This window comes from Hakea prostrata, chromosome 1 (assembly GCF_041222555.1).
Source record: "Hakea prostrata isolate BN-2017 chromosome 1, UWA_Hpros_2, whole genome shotgun sequence".
In the NCBI taxonomy this organism is placed as follows: Eukaryota; Viridiplantae; Streptophyta; class Magnoliopsida; order Proteales; family Proteaceae; genus Hakea; species Hakea prostrata.
Window position 1 is genome coordinate 72,085,075 of NC_142600.1, and position 19,969 is coordinate 72,105,043.

General features: G+C 39.0%; 2 protein-coding genes across 2 annotated transcripts; both read left to right on the forward strand.

Annotated features, from left to right (window-relative positions):
- The first annotated feature begins 810 nt into the window (after positions 1–810).
- LOC149029820 (calcium-dependent protein kinase 1-like) lies at positions 811–14,231 on the forward strand. Its single transcript, XM_089142165.1, has 8 exons — positions 811–1,749; positions 8,010–8,153; positions 8,392–8,544; positions 10,060–10,175; positions 10,280–10,447; positions 11,787–11,914; positions 12,028–12,127; positions 12,934–14,231. The coding sequence occupies exons 1-8, from the start codon at positions 1,077–1,079 to the stop codon at positions 13,021–13,023; spliced, it is 1,572 nt and encodes a 523-aa protein (XP_088998291.1). The 5' UTR covers positions 811–1,076; the 3' UTR covers positions 13,024–14,231.
- Positions 14,232–17,620: 3,389 nt separating this feature from the next.
- LOC149029821 (Concanavalin A-like lectin family protein) lies at positions 17,621–19,615 on the forward strand. The gene has a single exon (XM_089142167.1). It carries the CDS (start codon positions 17,858–17,860, stop codon positions 18,920–18,922), a length of 1,065 nt encoding a protein of 354 aa, XP_088998293.1. The 5' UTR covers positions 17,621–17,857; the 3' UTR covers positions 18,923–19,615.
- Positions 19,616–19,969: the final 354 nt, after the last annotated feature.

Genomic DNA, 19,969 nt, shown 5'->3' on the forward strand with positions numbered 1-19,969 from the left:
TTAGAAACAAGTTCCTTTAATAATTTAAGGGTCTATTTGGTTACACAAATCTAGAGATTTTAAATCCCTAAAATCACAAATTGAAAATTTATACCCGTTTGTTTGTATGAATCTTTGGAATCATGAAATCTAGAGATTTATCTTTTTACACTAAAAACATGAATCTATAGATTTATGGGTATGAGGTGAAATCCAAAGATTTCATCCCTACTATAAAAGCGTTAAACATTTGAAAGGATGAAACTACAAATTTCATTGTGATAATCTAATTTTTCCACTTCAAACATTTTCAAAATTCCACAAAATGTGTAAGACTTTATGGAAAAATGTGAAAAGCAAAATGTAAGACTCACAATTTACATTTTTCCACACTTTTCTTTCATTTTTTTTCCTTTTCCCTCACCACATTATAAATGGGGCCCACTTTTTTTTTCACCCCACCTCTGCAAACAATCCCAGCCTAAAAAAATATCTAGACTAATATTCTATCAATTTCCTTAGATGTGTGACGTGTGTCCAAGCATCACATTAAAATGTTGAAGTCCATTTATAAGTTACATCATTATTATTTTTTAATTAAATTACAATTCTTTGATGGGACTTATAAACGAAATTCAATTATTGGATATGACTATAAAAAATTATATATATTTAATGAGATATTGAAACACACGTCATACATTTACAATAAAATGAATAGCCAAGGAAATGTACTAGATAAATTTCCAAAGATTATCTAGTTACTTATGATGGAAATCGGAACTGACACCGTGGACTAATAGGCGGTTTCGGTTTTGTTCTATCTAGCTTCTGGATGATCGGCTCCGTGGACTGAGCTTCTGGATGATGGATACCCGAGCCGACACGGTGGACTGACAGGCAGCTTCAGTTTTGTTCTATCTAGCTTCCGGATGATGGATACCCGAGCCGACACCGTGGACTAAAAGGCGGCTTCGCTTTGGTCCAAACGGAGAAGCTTTGTCGACTGTGATATCACGGCGACAAGGTCAACTAAGAAGGTTGTTTTCTGAGTTTTTCATACGAGGTTGAATCGTTTCTGGCTCTGCTCAACTGCGATGGGGCACCGCCACAGTGTTCATAAGGATGATCAACATCAATCGGCGCGGTCTGGTAGAGCACAAACCCAAGCTCTGCCATCTGAAGAGAACTCTGGTTCATCGGATCGTCGCCCGCGATGGCCTCACCGGGAACCGGTCGTCGACCGTCCTCTCTCCGGCGTTGGACGTGTGCTAGGACGTCCGATGGAAGATGTGCGATCCAAATATGTTTTCGGAAAAGAGCTTGGCCGAGGTCAGTTTGGGGTTACTTATCTTGTCACGCACAAGGAAACCAATCAGCAATTCGCTTGTAAATCGATAGCTGCTCGTAAGCTGGTGAATCGTGATGATATTGAGGACGTTCGAAGGGAGGTGCAGATCATGCATCACTTGACCGGCCACCGCAACGTTGTGGAATTGAAAGGTGCTTTCGAAGATCGACATTCGGTGAATTTGGTGATGGAGCTCTGTGCAGGTGGAGAGCTCTTCGATCGAATCATTTCCAAGGGGCATTACTCGGAACGAGCTGCCGCTGCGTTGTGTCGTCAGATGCTCACTGTTGTCCATTACTGCCACTCAATGGGGGTCATTCACCGGGATCTTAAACCCGAGAATTTTCTTTTCCTAAGTGCTGAGGAGGAATCACCGTTGAAGGCAACGGATTTTGGCTTATCAGTCTTTTTCAAGCCTGGTAATATTATCTTTTTCTTCTTCTTCTTCTATGGAATTTTTTTTTTTTTTAAATTTTCATTTGTTAGTGGATGAGTATCTCAATAAGTTTCTTTCAATGAATGAACTATCTTTACCAAGAACCTCATAGGGCAAAGAAAGAATTTACAAGGGGGAAGGGAAACCCTTGAGAGCCTCTGCAGCGATATCAGACGGAGGACAAAAATTTCCTTAAAAGGGAGCTAGAAATGCGGCAAGAGAAAAAGAAGAGGTTATTCATGTTTTCCATTCCATTCCGACAGAGGGTGCATTCTTCACTAACAAGGATGTGACAATGGATAAGGAAAGCCTGGGTGGAAGGCGAAGGTTGAGGGATCTCTAGAGGGTGAAAAGTGGCGGAAGACATGACCTTTAAATCAAACCAAGGGGGACCAAGGGACTCTTTGATTAGGATTTTCTAGGCTGAATAGGTAGAGGAAAGGAGCCAAATGGTTCTATCATGGTGGTGGAGTGTTTTTTTTTTTTTGGGGGTGGGGGGGGGGGGCAAAGAGCCGTTAGCAATGAATGTTGCTAACGAACGTGGAGAGGGAGGCTGATTTGGGATGTGAGAATCATAAACAGTTTGGGGAGGGGGCAAAATGGTTGTAGAGGATTTTGAGTGGATACCAAAGATTAAGCCAGAAGGAGATAGATGAGCCATTTGAGACAAGGGTGGGGGTTGCCGAGAGGGCTAGGGTTTTGAATGGAAGTAGCTTCCTTCAGACCTCAGAAGGGTTAGGGGGGTGTGGGGACAGTCCAAGTGGAGTCAGATTTTACGAGTGGGATGGACCCAGTTAATCCAATGGAGTCATATTTGAAAGCAACTCTCCAAACTAACTTCAACAAGTTAGCGGTGACAATCATAAATACAATGGATTCTAAAGCCTCCTTCAACTTTGGGTTAGCATATTGTCAACCAACTGATGGGGTGAGGAAACAGGAAGACTCCTAGCCTTTCCATATGAAGGCATAGAAAAGGGCCTCCATGGCTTTGATGGTGGATTTTGGAATGGGGAAGATGCTGCACTAGTATAGGTAGGAGGATTTGAGGACCAATTGATTAGGACAACCCTAACAATGAAGGATAGAAGTTTGTCCTTCCAAGGTTGGAGCTTCTTGTGGATGTTATCAAGCATAGGGGTGCAACCATAGTTGGTGAGCCTCTTAGGGATGAGGGGGAGGCCTAGGTAGACACTAGAAGGAGAACCAAGGGAGAAATTGGTGAGCTAAAGGAGGAGGCTTCGGCAGGGTCCGAGACACCAACCAATAAAATGCTGGACTTCTTTAAGTGAATGTGGAGGCATGAGAGAGAGATTGAAGTAGGAGAGGGAGGAGAGAATGGAGGGAGTGGAGGCTTTAGAGAAGATCATGAAATCATTAGCGAAGTTGAGGTGAGTTAGGTTGAGGACCCACATTTTGGGATAGGAGAAATGAGGAATTGGTCAGTTTTAGATTGGATGATCTTGGAAAGACTTTTAAGGAGAGGGAGAAGAGGTAGGGGAGAGCAAACAACCTTGGCGAATTCCAACATGGGAGGGAAATAAGCCAACATGGTAATCGTTGGTGATTATCGAGAAATCCAAGGAAGAGATGAAGACCTCAATCCAGTGCATGAATATGAGGAGGAATATGTGAAAGGACATTGCTCATGAAATCCCATCTGAGGGAATCGAAAGCTGTATAGCTGTCTATCTTCAGAAGGGCAGACGTGGGGGGGGGGGGTGCAAGATTGATGGAAGCCTCAAACATTCTCCATGCATGGGAGAATGTTGTTAGATATGCTCCTACGTGAGATGAAAGCCGATTTATTTTGACTAACTAGGAAGGGAAGACCTATTTGAGGTGGTTAGTGAGGATTTTCACAATGAATTTACAGAGGAGGTTGCATGGGGAGATGAGTGTGAAACCATAAAGAAAGGGGGCCCTAGGCTTCTTAAGGATGAGGTAGGAAAGGTTTGGTTATAGTGGAGAGTTGGGAAGGATTGAAGAAGAAGAAGCTGAGGATAGCCCTAATAAGGTCTTTTTAGATGAGGTTCCAGGTGGCCTTAAAGAAGCCCCTACTGAAACCATCAGGACCGGGAGATCTATTAGCCTTTTGGGAATTGATGGCTTCAAGAATTTTTTAGGGAGAGGAGATGGCTTTGAGGGAATCAAGAAGGGAAGTGAGGAAAAAATTGCTTAAAGGTTGGGGGGGGGGAGAGCAGGGTAGGGGGCGAGGAGAGACGAGAAGAAAGAGACTGTTTTCTACTTGATATTAGGGCCATCAGTGATCCAAAATCTTTAAGTGATTCAAGTGATTTGGACGATTACACCATTCGCCAAGGCACTAATTTTCGAATGTATATACGGAGAATTTCAATGGCCGAAGTAAAAGAAGTTCTAAAGAGGATGAAACTAGGCAAAACACAGGGTCTTGATGAAATCCCAATAGAAGTATGGAAGAGCTTAGGAACCCACGTGCTAGTTTGGTTGACTAAGTTGCTTAATAGGATTATAAGCATAGGGAAAATGCCAAATGAATGGAGGAAAAATATTGTTGTTCCAATTTACAAAAATGAAGGAGATATTAAAAGTTGTAATAACTATAGGGGCATTAAATTAATGAGCCATACTATGAAATTATTAGAGAGAGTAATTGAAACACATTTGAGACACATAACTACAATTTCGGAGAACCAAATTGGGTTTATTCCGGGAAGATCTACAACGGAGGCTATTTACCTAATTAGGAGACTTATGGAAAGATATAGAGAGTGTAGGAAAGACCTTCATATGGTATTTATTAATCTAGAAAAAGCTTATGATAGAGTTCCTAGAGCTTTAATTTGGCAAATACTAAAGAAAAAAAGTGTTCCAAGTAAATATGTGGACATAGTTAAGGATATGTATGATGGTTTAGTGTTAAATGTAAGAACAATGGGGGGGACAAAGTAATGAATTCTCAATTACAGTTGGGCTACATCAAAGATAAACTTTAAACTCATATTTATTTGCACTTGTAATGGATGAATTAACCAAAGACATTCAAGATGAGGTACCCTAGTGTATGCTTTTTTGCTGATAATATTGTGTTGATAGATGATACTCAAGTAGGGATTAATACCAAGTTAGAATCATGGAGAGTAGCTTTGGAATCAAGAGGCTTTAAACTAAGTAGAACGAAGATAGAATATCAAGTTTGTAACTTTAGTCATGATCGGACAAACGATGAGGTGGTGAAACTTGATGATAAGGAGATTCCTCAGAGTGACTATTTTAGGTATCTAGGCTCAATAAATAAAAGAGGTGAATGATGATGTTTTCCAAAGAATTAAAATAGGTTGGATGAAGTGTTAATGTGCTTTTGGGGTTTGTGTGATTGACGTATTCCATAAAAGCTTAAAGAAAAATTCTATAGGACTATCGTTCAACCAACTATGATGTACGATGCAGAGTGTTGGGTTGTTAAAAGGAATTATATAGATAAACTCAATGTAGTAGAAATGAGGATGCTAAGATAGATGAGTGGCAAAAATAAGAAGGATAAGATAAGAAATGATCACATTAGAGTTGGTCTGGGAGTTGCTTCCATAAGTGATAAACTTCGAGAAAGTCGTTTGAGGTGGCACGGCCACATTCAACGGAGACCTGTAAATGCCCCTATACGTAGAAGTGATATAATCCAGATTGAAGGAATTAGAAAAGCTAGGGGCAGACCTAAGATAACCTTAAGAGAAGTGGTCAGAAAGGATATGCATGGCTTAGGCCTTGTATCTAGCATAGCCTTAAACAGAATTGATTGGAAGGCAAGAATCCATGTGGCCAATCCCATTTAGTTGGGACAAGGCTTATTGTTGTTGTTGTAGTGATCCAAAATTTGTTATTGGAAATGAGTAAAGGAATGGAGTTGAAGTTATGACAAGCTTTAAGGGAGCTTTAAGGGAGCTTTTTGGTAGTAGGCAAAGGAGAGAGATCGAGACCATTTCCTATTTGATAATAGGGGCATCAATGATCCAACATCTGTTATTGGAAAGGAGTAAAGGAATGGAGTTGAAGTTATGACGAGCTTTAAGGAAGTGTTTTGGTAGTAGCCAGTGTTTGAGTCTCCAAGTTCAAGCCATTTAACTTGAGATTTTTGGCCAAAGGAACTCTTCTCTTGGGTGGAGAGAGAGGAGTGGTCAGCAGAAATGGATTTCTCTTCCTAGGGCAGGGTATGGTTGATGGAGGGCTATCTGGAGGAGAGATTGAACTCTGGTGAGTTTTGGTCGGCAAGAGGGAACTTGAGAAGAGGTGTTGCCAAAGGTGGATGTTTTCTAAGACTTAAGGTACAGGTTGGTGTTGCGGAGCTTCCTGGCAAAAGCACCTAGGGAAAGGGATGGACAATGGAGTGGTTATCCCAGGCATACTGGACAGTGGGTAGTAAGGAGTTGGAGGACCGCATGTCGAAGCATTTAAAGGGCTTGAGACTGAAGGAAGAGAGGGCTTGAGTGTCAAGGTAACAGGGGGATTGACTGGAAGGCTGGAAGGGAGGAAGGAGGCATGGGATGAGGGAAAGAGAGAGCGAGGAATATCTCAACAAGTACTCATGATTGTCGTGAGAATTTGTCCATACTTTGCATCCCATATTTTGATGCTTATTCTAACAAGCAAACCAGAGAGACATGAATTTGGTTCTGTTTTTCTTAATTCTTACCAAGAAATGAGAAGACAGAATATCATATGTAGCTTGGGTTACAAACTAAGAATCTAGAAAGAATAAAAGAGTTAAGAGATGATACACTACAGTTGAAGAATTGATACACTACAACAGAGTAGAAAACACTCTGTGACCCTTCTCTGCAACGCTGACATGGAGTCATGTGGATCCTTAGATTGGATCTTCTCAACGTAGTCTTGTTTTAGTAAAGCTTGGCTGAGGAAGCTTGGAAAGTTTTCTTCAATTTTATGCTTGTGATGAAGATTTCCTGACATGAGTGTATTCAGGATGCTGCTGTATTCTGAAGTAATGAATATTTGCATTTAAATGTTAGAGCTTGTAGCTATCTGATTGTTATCTGCACAACACCAAGTTGATGCTTAGCCAAAAATGAAAAACGCAAGTTTGTAGCTTCAGTGCCATCAAACTCTTCCACTGCTTCCCCGGAGTGGATAACGTAGGAGGGTAGATTTTGTCAGGATTCTGTCACTTTGATAATCTTTGTAAAATTAACAATTAGGATAAAGATAAGGAATTCTCTTGATGATAATTACATTGTGCAATTGTAAGCAAAAATTAATTTGAGAACTAGTCATTGGTGTAATGATTGTTTAGTAGCTGCTAATTTGTTGCATTAAAAGTCTTAAACTGATAAGAATCCACCCTTGGCTTCTCATATGTGCACTTTGGTCCCTACATTTGTATTCAGCCATTTATTGGATGTCTACTGGATGATGGAACTTCAATTGATGGATGAAAGGGGTGTGTTTTACAGCTCGACAGTATATTTAATTTAAAAGGTTGGCAGATAAGTAATTTTGATAAACAGAGTTTATTTTGATAAATGTTTTTTTCTCAGGAATTTGGTTGAAATTTGAGAAGTAGAGGGGTGCTTATGTTAAATAGACTTCAAGGGACCTCTAAGAAACTCTTGTATTCTTAAGCAGTTGCATATAACAATTACAAGACATTTGATACCACAATATCCATGTCTTCTAACTGTGGTAAGTCAGATTAATGTATAACACTTTTGTATGTTCATTTTGATATCAATATAGATCCTATAACAATTACAAGACATTTCATACCACAATATCCATGTCTTCTAACCATGGTAAGTCAGATAAATGTATAACACTTTTGTATGTTCATTGTGAACAAAAGACCCAGGGAGAAAGGAGAGAGAAAAGCCCCCAAAATAGTGGAAAGAGCGGGGGGGGGGGGGTTAAGCTCTGGGACCCGAAACTTTTTCTAGCAGTTGCTGGTAGCATCAAGACATTTTTCCAATATCCATGTCTCGACCATGTCAGATAAATGTATAATGTTCATTGTGATATCAAAGTAGACCATCCTACAAATAACAATTTGTGCATGAGTCATGATAAAAGACTTAATCAAGAATTACCTCCAGTGAAATGATTAATGCCTGGAAGTGTTTAAATTAGTTGTCAGGCAATTATGACCATTATTTTCATTTGAGCAAATGGCAAGCACCATTGTTCAATGCCTGAATGATAATATTTCTTATATTATTTTTTCTGATGGCTTTGCAAATTCCTCCATCGCAGGACAAGTGTTCAAAGACCTTGTTGGGAGTGCATATTATGTAGCTCCAGAAGTGTTGAAAAGAAATTATGGAGCTGAGGCTGATATTTGGAGTGCTGGTGTGATACTTTACATTCTTCTTAGCGGAGTCCCACCTTTCTGGGGAGGTATCTGATCCTTCCTATTACTAAACATACAATGACTTTAGTAAAACCCCACCCTTCTTCCTGGGTTTGGGGCATGTTTAATGTAATTTGGATTCCCAGTTACTTGTTACAATGATTATCAATTCATTCGTTTATTTCTCTTTTCAGATGTTGGTTACCACTAAAAGATTAACTAATTAGTTTTAAATTTCGTCTCTTCTGTTTCTTTGTCCCCCTTCCCCCCCAAAAAAAAATTCAGAGAATGAGGAAGGTATCTTTAATGCTGTTTTACGAGGACATATAGATTTTGCATCTGATCCTTGGCCTTCCGTATCTAGCAGTGCCAAAGATCTTGTGAAGAAGATGCTACGATCTGATCCCAAGGAAAGGCTTTCTGCAGTCGAAGTTCTAAGTAAGCCTCATCAGCCTTAACTTTACAAATATGCACGGCAATGGTACACATTTGTCCAACGGTTGAAGGTGTCTAATACATTTGTCTGCAAACAAGATTTAGGATATATGCAAACCAAAGTTCTGAAGCATAAAACACTGTAAATAAGAAATATTTTAAAACGTATCATGTATAATGAGGAGATCATAGTAAAACGAGACATGTGCATGAATCAATTATGTATAAAGGATAAAGTTTCTTACTTGTACTAATTTCTAAGAAAAGTGACATTTTAGTTTGGGTAAGATTTAGGCTTTAAAAGCACACCCTTTTTATTTGGTTTTGGGGTTGTGGGGTTGTGGAACCACTGTGATGCAATCATTCAGGTTGTCTTTCACTAGCCCAGTGATCTGTCATAAATATCAATCTTCAACAAAAAGATCCAAAGTTACATTGCGGCCTGTTTAATTACCGATTGTTTGAAATCAACACTTTAGGAGTTGCTTTTGTGAATAGAAAAATGGAATCAGTTTGATTTTGCCAAAACAAAATTGATCACAATGCCTTATAGGAGCTTGTGGTAAGTTTTGAGTCATCGATCGAGTTGTAAAGTTTTTAAGCTCAAGGTGTTGATAAGTATCTAGTATATCGAGCCTTGCATTATTCATACATAATTGATACCTTTTCTAGGTATCATATTAGTACCCTATAAAGTAAGATACAAATTGGGTTAGTATCAGCAGAACATTAAGATACCTAAAACCTTGCCTGCACATCTGTAATAATGTCTACTAGCCATAAATATAATTTTGATAGACATTAGAATATCCCAACTAATATTATGTTTGCTTTACATAGTGTCAATGGGAAGAATCTATCTTCGACTATCAGAAATGTTAAACATTACATGGGTTTCCATCAACCAAATTGATCTGGTTGGGTCATGACCTTTATTCACTCTCTATAATTCTTCGCAGCAGAAGGAAATAAAATGGGGGAAAGAAGAACAGAAAGAGAAGGAAATATTGGAAAGAGTTGTTGAGATCTATGACTTTGTCTGACTTCTTTACCCTTTCTATCTTTGTTTGCATTTAGTTTCTTGATATTCTTCTTCCCCTGCCCTCCCCCCACGTCTCTGTCTTCTTCTTTTTTTTTTTATTTTATTTTAGGGGGGGGGGGTTATAATATTTCTTTGGTACTAGCTTATACTTTAATTGATTCAATCATCCCAAACTCCTGCTGCATTCTTCCAATCTAATTATATCTTTTGATCGGATGCTATGACTATATGTCCTTGGTGGATTCAAGTGTAAAACTTCTGTTACGTATGTACCAGAAAAGCATGGTAGGGTTTTGAGGTCATTTCTTTTTGAAAGTACCCTAGTCATCATTTAAGAAATATATGTGCATACTTATGTTACTTAGATTCTCATTCTGTGTTCATTTTCTATTATATATGTATAACTTGCACATTCTTTTGTTCCTATTTGAGCTTTCTGGGGAGAAGCCTAACATTTGACTGCTGAATGAATATAGACCACCCATGGATCAGAGAAGATGGAGATGCATCTGACAAGCCACTCGATATTGCTGTTTTAACTAGAATGAAGCAGTTCAGGGCAATGAACAAACTGAAAAAAGTAGCGCTGAAGGTCTGTTGGGTTGTTTTGAAATTAATTCCTTCCCTAGGTTGTTTTGAAATTACATTCCTACCCTTTGAAACCTAATATAGAGATCCATATTATTCTGCTTCCAGGTGATTGCAGAAAATCTTTCTGAAGAGGAGATTGTGGGGTTGAAAGAGATGTTCAAATCCATTGACACAGATAATAGTGGAACTCTTACTTATGAAGAAATGAAAGTTGGTCTTCCAAAGCTTGGTACCAAGATTACTGAGTCCGAAGTGAGGCAATTGATGGAAGCGGTATGACCTCAGTGTTTATTTATTTATTTAATAAATTTGCTAATAAGTTACATTCAAATTCAGTGGCTTTCCACACCTTAGTAATAACTAAGTAAGCATGATGATACTGTTGTTTTGATTGGGGAACCAAGTATCGGATGAATGGTGGTTGGAAAAACTTCGTTTGAAACACCCACCTAGATGGACTATACATAAAATTTATTGTAGTCGTTAGATGTATGTCCATCTGTTGATTGTCCACTGCACTGTTTTTCACCTAGATTTTGGTTGGTCATTTGTGAGTGCCATGTCTGAGGTCTGTGCTAGATGTGCAACTTGGTTCAAATCCACCCGACCTAAGATCAAGGTGTGCCTGGATGTTTGCACCTCGGTTAATAATCCATGCACACCTTGGATTAAGCTTCATTATGTAGTTTTGCTGGAGGAGCAGGCGTTGGCGCAATGGCTGGTGGACCACAGTTGTATCTCTGTGGTCAAGGCATCGAAACAGCCTCTCAGCAAAAATTGCTGGGGTTAAGACTGCATGGGAAAATTGCCACCCGGACTTTGCTTGTCCGGGAGCCTTTAGCATCGGGTTCCCGCTTATGTAGGTATGCTAGCTATTATGTAAGTTTATTTTGGATTGATCCTCATGCTGTTTCATGGATTATCTCAGCATGTAGACCACCAGTTAGTGTGATTGTAATTTTGTGGGTAGTCATGTAACCAAATGAATATTCTCGATTGTTAGTTTTCTTGCAGGATGTTGTTTCTTCCTGTGAAAACCAAAATTGCTCACAGCTATAGATACTTTGGAGTTGTTGAATGGGATGCAATTCTTTTTTGCTTATTTCTTTCTTTGGGATGACAGTTAATAATGTAGTGTTTCCTCTGTTCGTTGTCTCTGGTGTTTTTTGGCTTTATAGTCTTTTTTAGGGCATTTTTTGGTTCTTCATTTGCTATTTCAGTAAATACCTTGGGGAGAGGTTTTCTGTGTGGTCATCTCTTACATAGGTGCCATCTCCATATGCATAGAATCTGTTGTTGATCTAGACTCTGAGGAAAGGTGTACTTGGAACTTGGGTTTGGGTATTTGTATTATTTTTCTTCTGTCCTTAATTGATGATCAAATCACTCTTTGAACGGGTCGGGGGTTTCCTTCTTTTGGTTATGTCCAGGTCTCTAACCATTCATTGTATTTTCTCCCTCACTGCTGTTGTCCTTCACCACTTCCCCCAACGTGAAAGAGGAGGAAATATAGGGATAAACGGAAATGTGGATACTAAATGTTTATGAACATTAATTTGTTTGATATTTTTTGCATGTTACAGATTAAGTTAAACATTTGACACCTTTTCAGGCTGATGTTGATGGAAATGGGTCAATTGACTATATGGAGTTCATAACAGCTACAATGCACATGAATAGACTGGAGAAAGAAAACCATCTATACACTGCATTTGAGTATTTTGATAAGGATAATAGCGGGTAATTTTTCTCTTGCCTGAAACTCATGGTTTTTTTTTGCTTTGTTGTTATCTTAACCATGAGTGACTGAGGATGCTCTTTTTTCCTACTCCCACATGAAAAAAAAAATGTAGGTACATCACTATGGACGAATTGGAGCAAGCCCTGAAGAAATATAACATGGGTGACGTAAAAACAATAAAAGAGATCATTGCAGAAGTTGATACTGACCATGTACGTCTCACTGACTTCTTTTATGTTTTGCCCCCCCCCCCCTCTGTTCCCCCCCCTCCCAGAGATAAAAGGAGCGGGGAGAGAGAAAGAGAGATGGGAAGAAACCTTGGATTAATCATCCAATTTTATGTTGGTTTTAAGCACCAACTTTGTTAGGATCTGCAGTGTTGAACATTTTTAAGGAAGATAACACTAGGGCCTTAATTATTCCACACTCAGTAATGGTTTGTTTGTCAGGAGAATCTTATCAGATAAAGTTTATAAATGTATGTCCTTCCCCATTCAGAAAAATTATAATGTAGGCCAAAGTTTTTAAATAAAAAATTGAAATGTCAAGTTATGCCCACTGACAATATAATAAAAGTCCCCAAAAGATTAAAGGGTAAATTGAACCAATCATCATTAAGGATGACCATAGATTAGTTTGTCTTAATGATTTCTTTGGCCTTAAGTAATGCATATACATAATTGGATTGGTCTTGGATAGCTATTAGTGATCTTTTTCCTTTCTAACTTCTTGGGATGAATTGTTATGCTTGGAATTGTCTCCTACATTCATGAAGGCAGACAAAAAGCTAACAACTTTTGAATTATAAGCCCTATAACTTTGAAAATGACACTTCTACAGGGTACTGGTTGTAGTCATCCATTTGTCATAAATCATTGTTGTTATATCTTCATTGTGAAAGAAATGTTTCAAATGCCAGGCCATTGAAAGGATATAAAATTTGTTATTTTTCATGAAAGATCCATTAGAAGTTTCACCATTTAATTGTTTGAAAAACTATTTCTTCAATGTTTTGCAGGACGGAAGAATTAACTATGAGGAATTCACAGCCATGATGAGAAAAGGAAATCCTGATTTGGTCACAAACAGACGTCGCAAGAATTTTTGAACTCTGTCTTTTTGGCTTTTGTAGAGCTTACTCTCGATTGACTCTGCCCCAGCCATGCAGCTTTCTCAAAGTGGAAAAACTAAGTTTTCAGTTGTTAGAGTTTCTGACCATGGAGGATTATGATTGGAGGTAATGTTGACTGTGTACCTGCGTTCGTTGTGTGGTCATTTCGCATATTTACCCATGTCTAGGATGCCAGTCACTTTTCTTCTGGGTAATGTTGTATGTTGTAATACAATTAGGGTTTCCCCAACAAGAAATATAATCTTTGAAGACAAGAAGAGAAGAAGTCTGTTGAATTCGATCCAATTGTCTGAAGTTTGGCTACATTAAGCCACATCAGGTGATAGAAGTTTTGGACTAGGATTCAAGAGGACAGCTGAGAATGTGAATTCTTACTGTAGTACTGGACTACATTTTCTCACTTTTCACCGTTTCCACTCTCTTCTGATGAAAATGCTTTTTGCTTTTGCTGTTGATCATTTTCTTCTGCTTATTGATGGATTACTGGACTATATTGGACTTATGGGAGTGGCTCTGACATCCAATGGCTTTTTTTCTGGTGAGGTTCAAGGCATTTATCCATGAACACAATGGGTTATAACTTATAATATGCAGAAGATGTTAAAGACAATTAACTGTAAGTCATGGCATACACGCTTTGATGTCTTCTCTTTTTTAAATACTTAGTTGCATAACTTTTTAATTAGTGGTATGGTTACTTCCCTTGAAAAAAAAGACTATTCAGATCTCTGTCATGTTTGTAATATGCTCAACTTGAATTTGCTTATATCTTAATTCATTCAAAGTCTAATCGAAAGGACAGCCAGCCCACATAAAACTTGATCTTTTGTTGAAGTGCGGGATACTTTGTTGGAGAGCATTAGCTTAATCAATTCTTTAGCCTTTTCGGCAGAACGATTCAAGTCTAGATTGTCTCCTCCGATGGCTATTGACTGCAAATTACAGGGGGCCATATGGTTAGGATGATGGGGTTGATTTTTTTAAATGTTTTAATTATTTTTTTACTTGTGGGTCTCATATAGTTTGTGGTTGTAATACTGTCCATGGAGCACAGAGTGCTTTCTGTCAGGGGGATGATCCACACTCCTTTGATTTTGGTCTGTATTCTCTTTCCATTTTTTTCACCACACATTAGAAGTGGGGTTTATGTGGGGTCCACTGGATGTCTCACTTTTGTCGAGAAGAGGATTGGAACTCGGGATCCTTTACCCCCTGATCTTACTTTGACACCTTCTTCATCACACATTCAAAAAGAAAGTCCACGCATGAACGGATGTAAAATAGACTCCTTGTGACTGTATGATGAGTAGAGGTCAAGGTAAAATTATCAAGTAGAAGAATTGGACTCTATTAAGTTGCTACCATTCTTTACTTAAAACTTTGCTCCTCCTAGACCTGGAGTTTTGGGTACAAAAGTAGTTAAGTACCCTATAAAGACTTGAATGTTACGCATTTAATGCACAACATTTGCTGTCAATGGTTGCTACCATTCTTTACTTAAAACTTTGTTCCTCCTAGGTACAAAAGTAGTCAAGTATCCTATAAAGACTTGAATGTTGCGCATTTAATGCACAACATCTGCTGCCAATGGTTGGGATTGAAATCTCGATCGAGATTTTGATCTCGACCATCCATCTCAGTTGAGATTTCAATTTCAACTGTTAGCAGCACAGTGTTGCGCATCACTGAAGTTGAACCTATTTATTGAATGATTCTTTCCCTGCTGGTACAGAAAACACTTGTAAAAACACCTTCCTTCCTTTTGCCTTCTTATATTCATGAAAAGAACTCGTCACATTACCAGAACCATCAAACAGCTTGACACCTAATGTTTCTTGGGGTGGGGGAAAGGCATAGAAAAAGACCTTTCGAAGGATATGTAGAAATCAGCTGTTGCCTCACCTGCTGCTCTCTTAATTTAGAAAAAGAAAAAGGAAGCAAACAGAACTAAAAGAACAACTGTCTGGTGGTCGCATTTCATGGCTAGTTGGGCGTGAAAGTGAAGGCAGATGGATCTCCACGTGGTAGTTCACACAAAAGGATATGAAAAATCAAATTCTTGGGGTTTAGTTGAATTGTGGCCCATCTAGGTTTAGGTTAAACAAAACACCCATCAATTTTGATCGCCCAGAGAATTGGATTTCCAACATATTAGGAAAGAGTATTAATGGGCGAACCCCTCATCACATGGTTTTGAAAAACATTTTTGAATTTTGTGTACAAAGAAAGGAGAGAGAATGACTTTTTCCTTCACCATTTTTACCTACGCTACCAAACAAAGCATCCAATCCTACTGCGTTAATCTTGAATCTGGGTTTTCTCTCTTGACGAATAAGGTTTATGCTCTCTTCACGCTTCTCAACTCAGATGTTTAGAAGAGAGTCCATATCTAAATTTTGACCTATAAGAAGAGGAAAAATAATTTCAAAAGTGAAATTCTCTAATGGGACCTTTCTTAATATGTAGTGAAAAAGTGTGAGGAGAACATAAACATTTACCCATCAAGATAGAGGATCTAAGACTCTCTTATCATATCTAGTGACCCGTGTCATTCTTTTCAATCACACAATAAGAAAGTGGTCTAATGAGAGCCAACACTTCGATTGATTTTGTCCAGCATTCAAAGGTGGGTTCCACTCTATTGCAGGTGAAGTGAAGGAAGCAAAAAGAATGCCAAGGCTGGGGAAGTGAGTTGATCCCCGTATCGAAGCATGCTTCTTTCTCCACCTGAGTCTACTTGAATGGCTTTGCTCGTCCGATTTTCCCGTTAGATAGAAATGGATGAGCATTTGAAGGAGATGAGGGAGTAGATAGCACAGTAGACCAGCATCCTTCAACGACACATGCTGCAACCTTGACAAAAGGCGAAAAGAGACCGAGTGTAAATCAAAAGTATGAGGAAAACACACACTGGATCCAGACTCAGCCAAATCGTAATGAATCGGAACTGACACCGATACCGATACCGGGTCGAGGTTTAACCGTTTAAGGCGTTTTTACTTTTTACCATCGTGAAAAGTGCAGCAATTACCTTTTTTCGAGCAAGTGCAGATGTTGCTTCTGACCAAAATATCGTAAAGCTTTATTTACCCAAGAGAATCCTAAAAAAGTAAATAAAAACTAAAAAAAGCACGCGCATCTTTAGTTTTCCACAAAAGGTATCTCGCTAAAGTAAGCTGAGTGCACAATAACTTCTCTGCTTTTACACCTTTTCTAGTATCTTGTGTCAAGTTACTTTTTTTAACTATTACGGTGTTACCCTTCTGCCCCTTTTGTGAATCTGTATCCTCTAAGCCACCACTCAGTGGTCCTCTCCATGTGCCCTCCACTCGGACCAAGCTCGTGAACCTTTCTTCATACCACAATTCAGTTCGGTTTGGTTCAACCGATCCGGTTTATGTTTTAAGGATAAATTGAAATGGAAAACTACTCAAATTGGACAGACATCAAAGGACCAAATTATCATCTTGCCATGTAATATACTATTGAGTTGTATTCATTGATCCCTACTAGGTTGTGGAGTTGATAGAACAGGTTAAATCAAGCCCATTAGATAGATAGTCCTTTTCTTGACAGCTTTTTACTATAGATAGTATTTTCTTAAGTAGTACTGGTTGTGCTAACTGAGTCCAGATCATTTTTCCGTCAGGGTGCCACTCTGTGTTCTCCAATGGCTTTACAACCATACACTATGGTGGGGCCCACAGGATGAAAAATAATAAAACATTTAAAAACAAAGCTCACCACCTTCACCTATAGGCCCCACTGTAATGTGTGGTTATAAAGTCGTTGGAAAGCACAGAGTGCACTCCGTAATGGGGAGATGATCTAAACGGACTCATGCTAACTTGGGCGGTAGATAGTCCCTTTTTTTTTGCAATTTTCACTCTACTCCAGATGGCCATGGCCTTCTCTTAAGTAGCTAGGTTGAATCAAGCCTACTACCTTGGGCAATAAGTAGTCCTTTTTTGGTAACTATCACTCTACTGTAGAAAACACTCCTCCTCAGGTAACCTAGGATGAATCAAGCCCATTAACTTGTGAAGTAGATACTCATTTTTTGACAACTTTGACCCCACTCCAGATAGCACTCTCATAGGTACCCTTTTTGGAGATTAGAATTTAGAATCATTGACATTATGTCAGTTTTAATACCAAATATTAGGTACTTGACTAGCAGTTAAAAACTCCAAAACTGATGGAACAAATTGAATCAAACTCATTTAATTTATCTCATATTAGGCTGATCCAATCTAGTGCTGATATACCAAATTGGACCCCATTAGGTACGTAAGACAAATGGAGTGAAGTAAGCTTTAAAGACTCTCAAACGTATATGTTAGGGACCAAGAGAAACTAATTGGGTTTGAACCAAGACCAATTTAACCGGGTTGGTCCGATTTTTATCTCACTGAACCATTGGTCCATTATTGAACACTATCAAGTTACTTTAGACCCATGGATCCACCTCTCTTTCTTTATGGAGCACTATCAAAGTTAATGGGACCCATCTGTCTTGTAGAATCTGATTGGTTCTTTGGTTCTTTGGTTCTAATGGCTTTGTCAATGTCAGCTTAGAAACCACTCACAAGGAAAGCACAAGAGAGTTGCAGAAATAGTTCCAGATAATTTATTAGTGAATATTAATTTTTCCCAACGTTCGAGCAAATCTTTCTTCTCAGTCACTCACTAGCATAGCAGTATCAGCTACCTGCCTATATCATGAAAAGTGTGATCTTCATAGTCGCCTAGAGAGAAAACCGTAGCTGTGGTGGAGAAGCAGAGAAAAGCTTGTGTGGGATCGACGATAATGGCGAACTTCACTATCTTTAGGTACTCTTTCTTCGTAGCGTTCTTCGTCTTCTCTTTTGTAACACTTGCTGTGAGTCTGGATCTCTCCTTTTCGCTCAAAAGATTCGACAAAGATGGAAACTTTGATTCTGAGGTCGCTTTGTTCGGCGATGCTGAGGTCGTTGATGGTGGTTCTTCGGTTAAGATTACTCGTCCTTCTGTTTCTAGCGCTGGGCGAGTCATCTACAAGAAACCCATTAGATTAATCGGAGGAGAACGAAGAAAGCCGATGTCTTTCTCTACTTATTTCTCCTTCTCGATTTCGCCTCAAAATGGTGATGGGCTTGCTTTCGTTTTTCTTCCGAGTAGTTTTCCTTCGGATTTGTTCGATGGAACCTCGTTTGGGCTTACTCCAGGACTGGAGAAAGGAGGAAAAAGAGTTCTTGCAATCGAATTCGATACCTCTATGAATGTTAGCCTAGGTGATCCAAACGGGAACCATGTTGGGATCGATTTGGGTAGCCTCGTTTCTGCAGAAATTAAAAATGTTTCTTCTGTCAATCTAGTGTTGAATAATGGAAAGAAATTGCATTCATGGATTGATTACGATGCCAGTACCAAAATCTTGGAAGTTAGGTTGAGTGATTCTGGAGCTGTGAGACCATCTGCTCCACTGATTTCTTACCGAATCGATCTATCAGAGATGTGGAAAGAGGAAGACGTGTTTGTGGGTATGAGCTCTTCCACTGGAAATTCTTCTCAGACGACCAGTGTCTATTCCTGGAGCTTCAGATTAAGAAGTGTACCCAACTGGCTACATTCACAACCAGCAGATCCTCGTGTCCATTCAGAGCCAAGTAAACCAGAGAGAAAAAGCAATTGTCTGTTAAGGATTCTTGCTGGGTTAATCGTTGGAACCGGTTGTGGAGCTTTGGCTGCGTTGATCGTCATGCTTGTTTGGACAAACTCTGTGAACAGGAAACAATCTGTAGTTCCAGTGGAGTATCCTGTGCATCCTGCAGAATTTGCATATGAAAAGATCAAGGTGTTTGCTCAAAAACCCACCCAAGATGTTAACAAATAATCTGGGAATTTTTGGTGGAACTTCTGGGTTTCTGATTTTCTACCACTACTTGTAAATTCGTCTTGTGGTCTGCCTGTATTTCTTCTGTTTTGATGTGTTGTTTTAGTCTTACGAGTGATCACTTTCTTTCTTGGCCCAAAAAAAGGGTTATGTACTCTCTTGCAAATTCTGGTTGGTTGGTCTCAAGCTTACAACGATAACCTTGGCTGCAAATATCTTCCACTGATATACAATCAACCTGGTATCAGAATTGCCCAGTGCTGATACCAGTCTAGAAATCCAGCTACCTGTATCTAAAACATGCAAGACTGGGTTTAAAACACTAGAGCTTTCCTGAGAGTTTGGCCTTTTTGGGAGGATGATGAGATTGTGATGAAATAATGGTTGGGTCCCTGGAGGAGGCACTAGCCTAAAGCAATTGAAGATGGCCCCTATGATTAAGAAAGAATGTAGCAAATCACTCATCTTTTCAACTTTAGGAGATTTTCCATTGATCTTCAAACTCATACTGCTTTACTATGAAGATAATGGATAATGGCAATAGATTTGTCGGTGAAAATGTAAGAACTTAGACCATTTACTAATTGTGAATAACCCTGCCCAGATGAAAGTGTAAAGACTCAGTTCTATTTTTCTGAGTACTTATGTTCAGCTCTTCAGACCATGTTCTTAATGTCCAGCAAAGAATAGGGCTTAAGGCTAAGTTTATTATGCTATGAACAATACACTTTCCCCTGTCACGTTACAGAGTTCTGTAGCAATATGTGAAGGATTCAAACTTTTCTTTTTAAGTGTTCCACATTGTTCAGCTTTGGAGGTGGCCAGCTTGTGGAAGGTTTTCTCTTCCTCTTAGAAACACTTTATGGGTTTACTCTGATGCATGCTATCTAAAGCTCCTCAGATGCTTTTCTTCAGTGAAGCTTGTCGGAAGCCACACCCAAGCATGGAGACCAGTTCTTTATTCCTTGCTTTTTCCACACTTATGTGGGTTGCCATGTGAGTTCCTTGTATATCAATCATTACATTTTAAGAGAGGCATATACTTTT

Bases quoted from the DNA above. Each gene is read 5' to 3' on its own strand.
- LOC149029820 (XM_089142165.1), top strand. From the start codon at position 1,077: ATGGGGCACCGCCACAGTGTTCATAAGGATGATCAACATCAATCGGCG. The intron at 10,176-10,279 runs GTCTGTTGGGTT...TTCTGCTTCCAG, and splicing joins TGAAAAAAGTAGCGCTGAAG to GTGATTGCAGAAAATCTTTC. The intron at 11,915-12,027 runs GTAATTTTTCTC...AAAAAAATGTAG, and splicing joins TTTGATAAGGATAATAGCGG to GTACATCACTATGGACGAAT.
- LOC149029821 (XM_089142167.1), top strand. From the start codon at position 17,858: ATGGCGAACTTCACTATCTTTAGGTACTCTTTCTTCGTAGCGTTCTTC.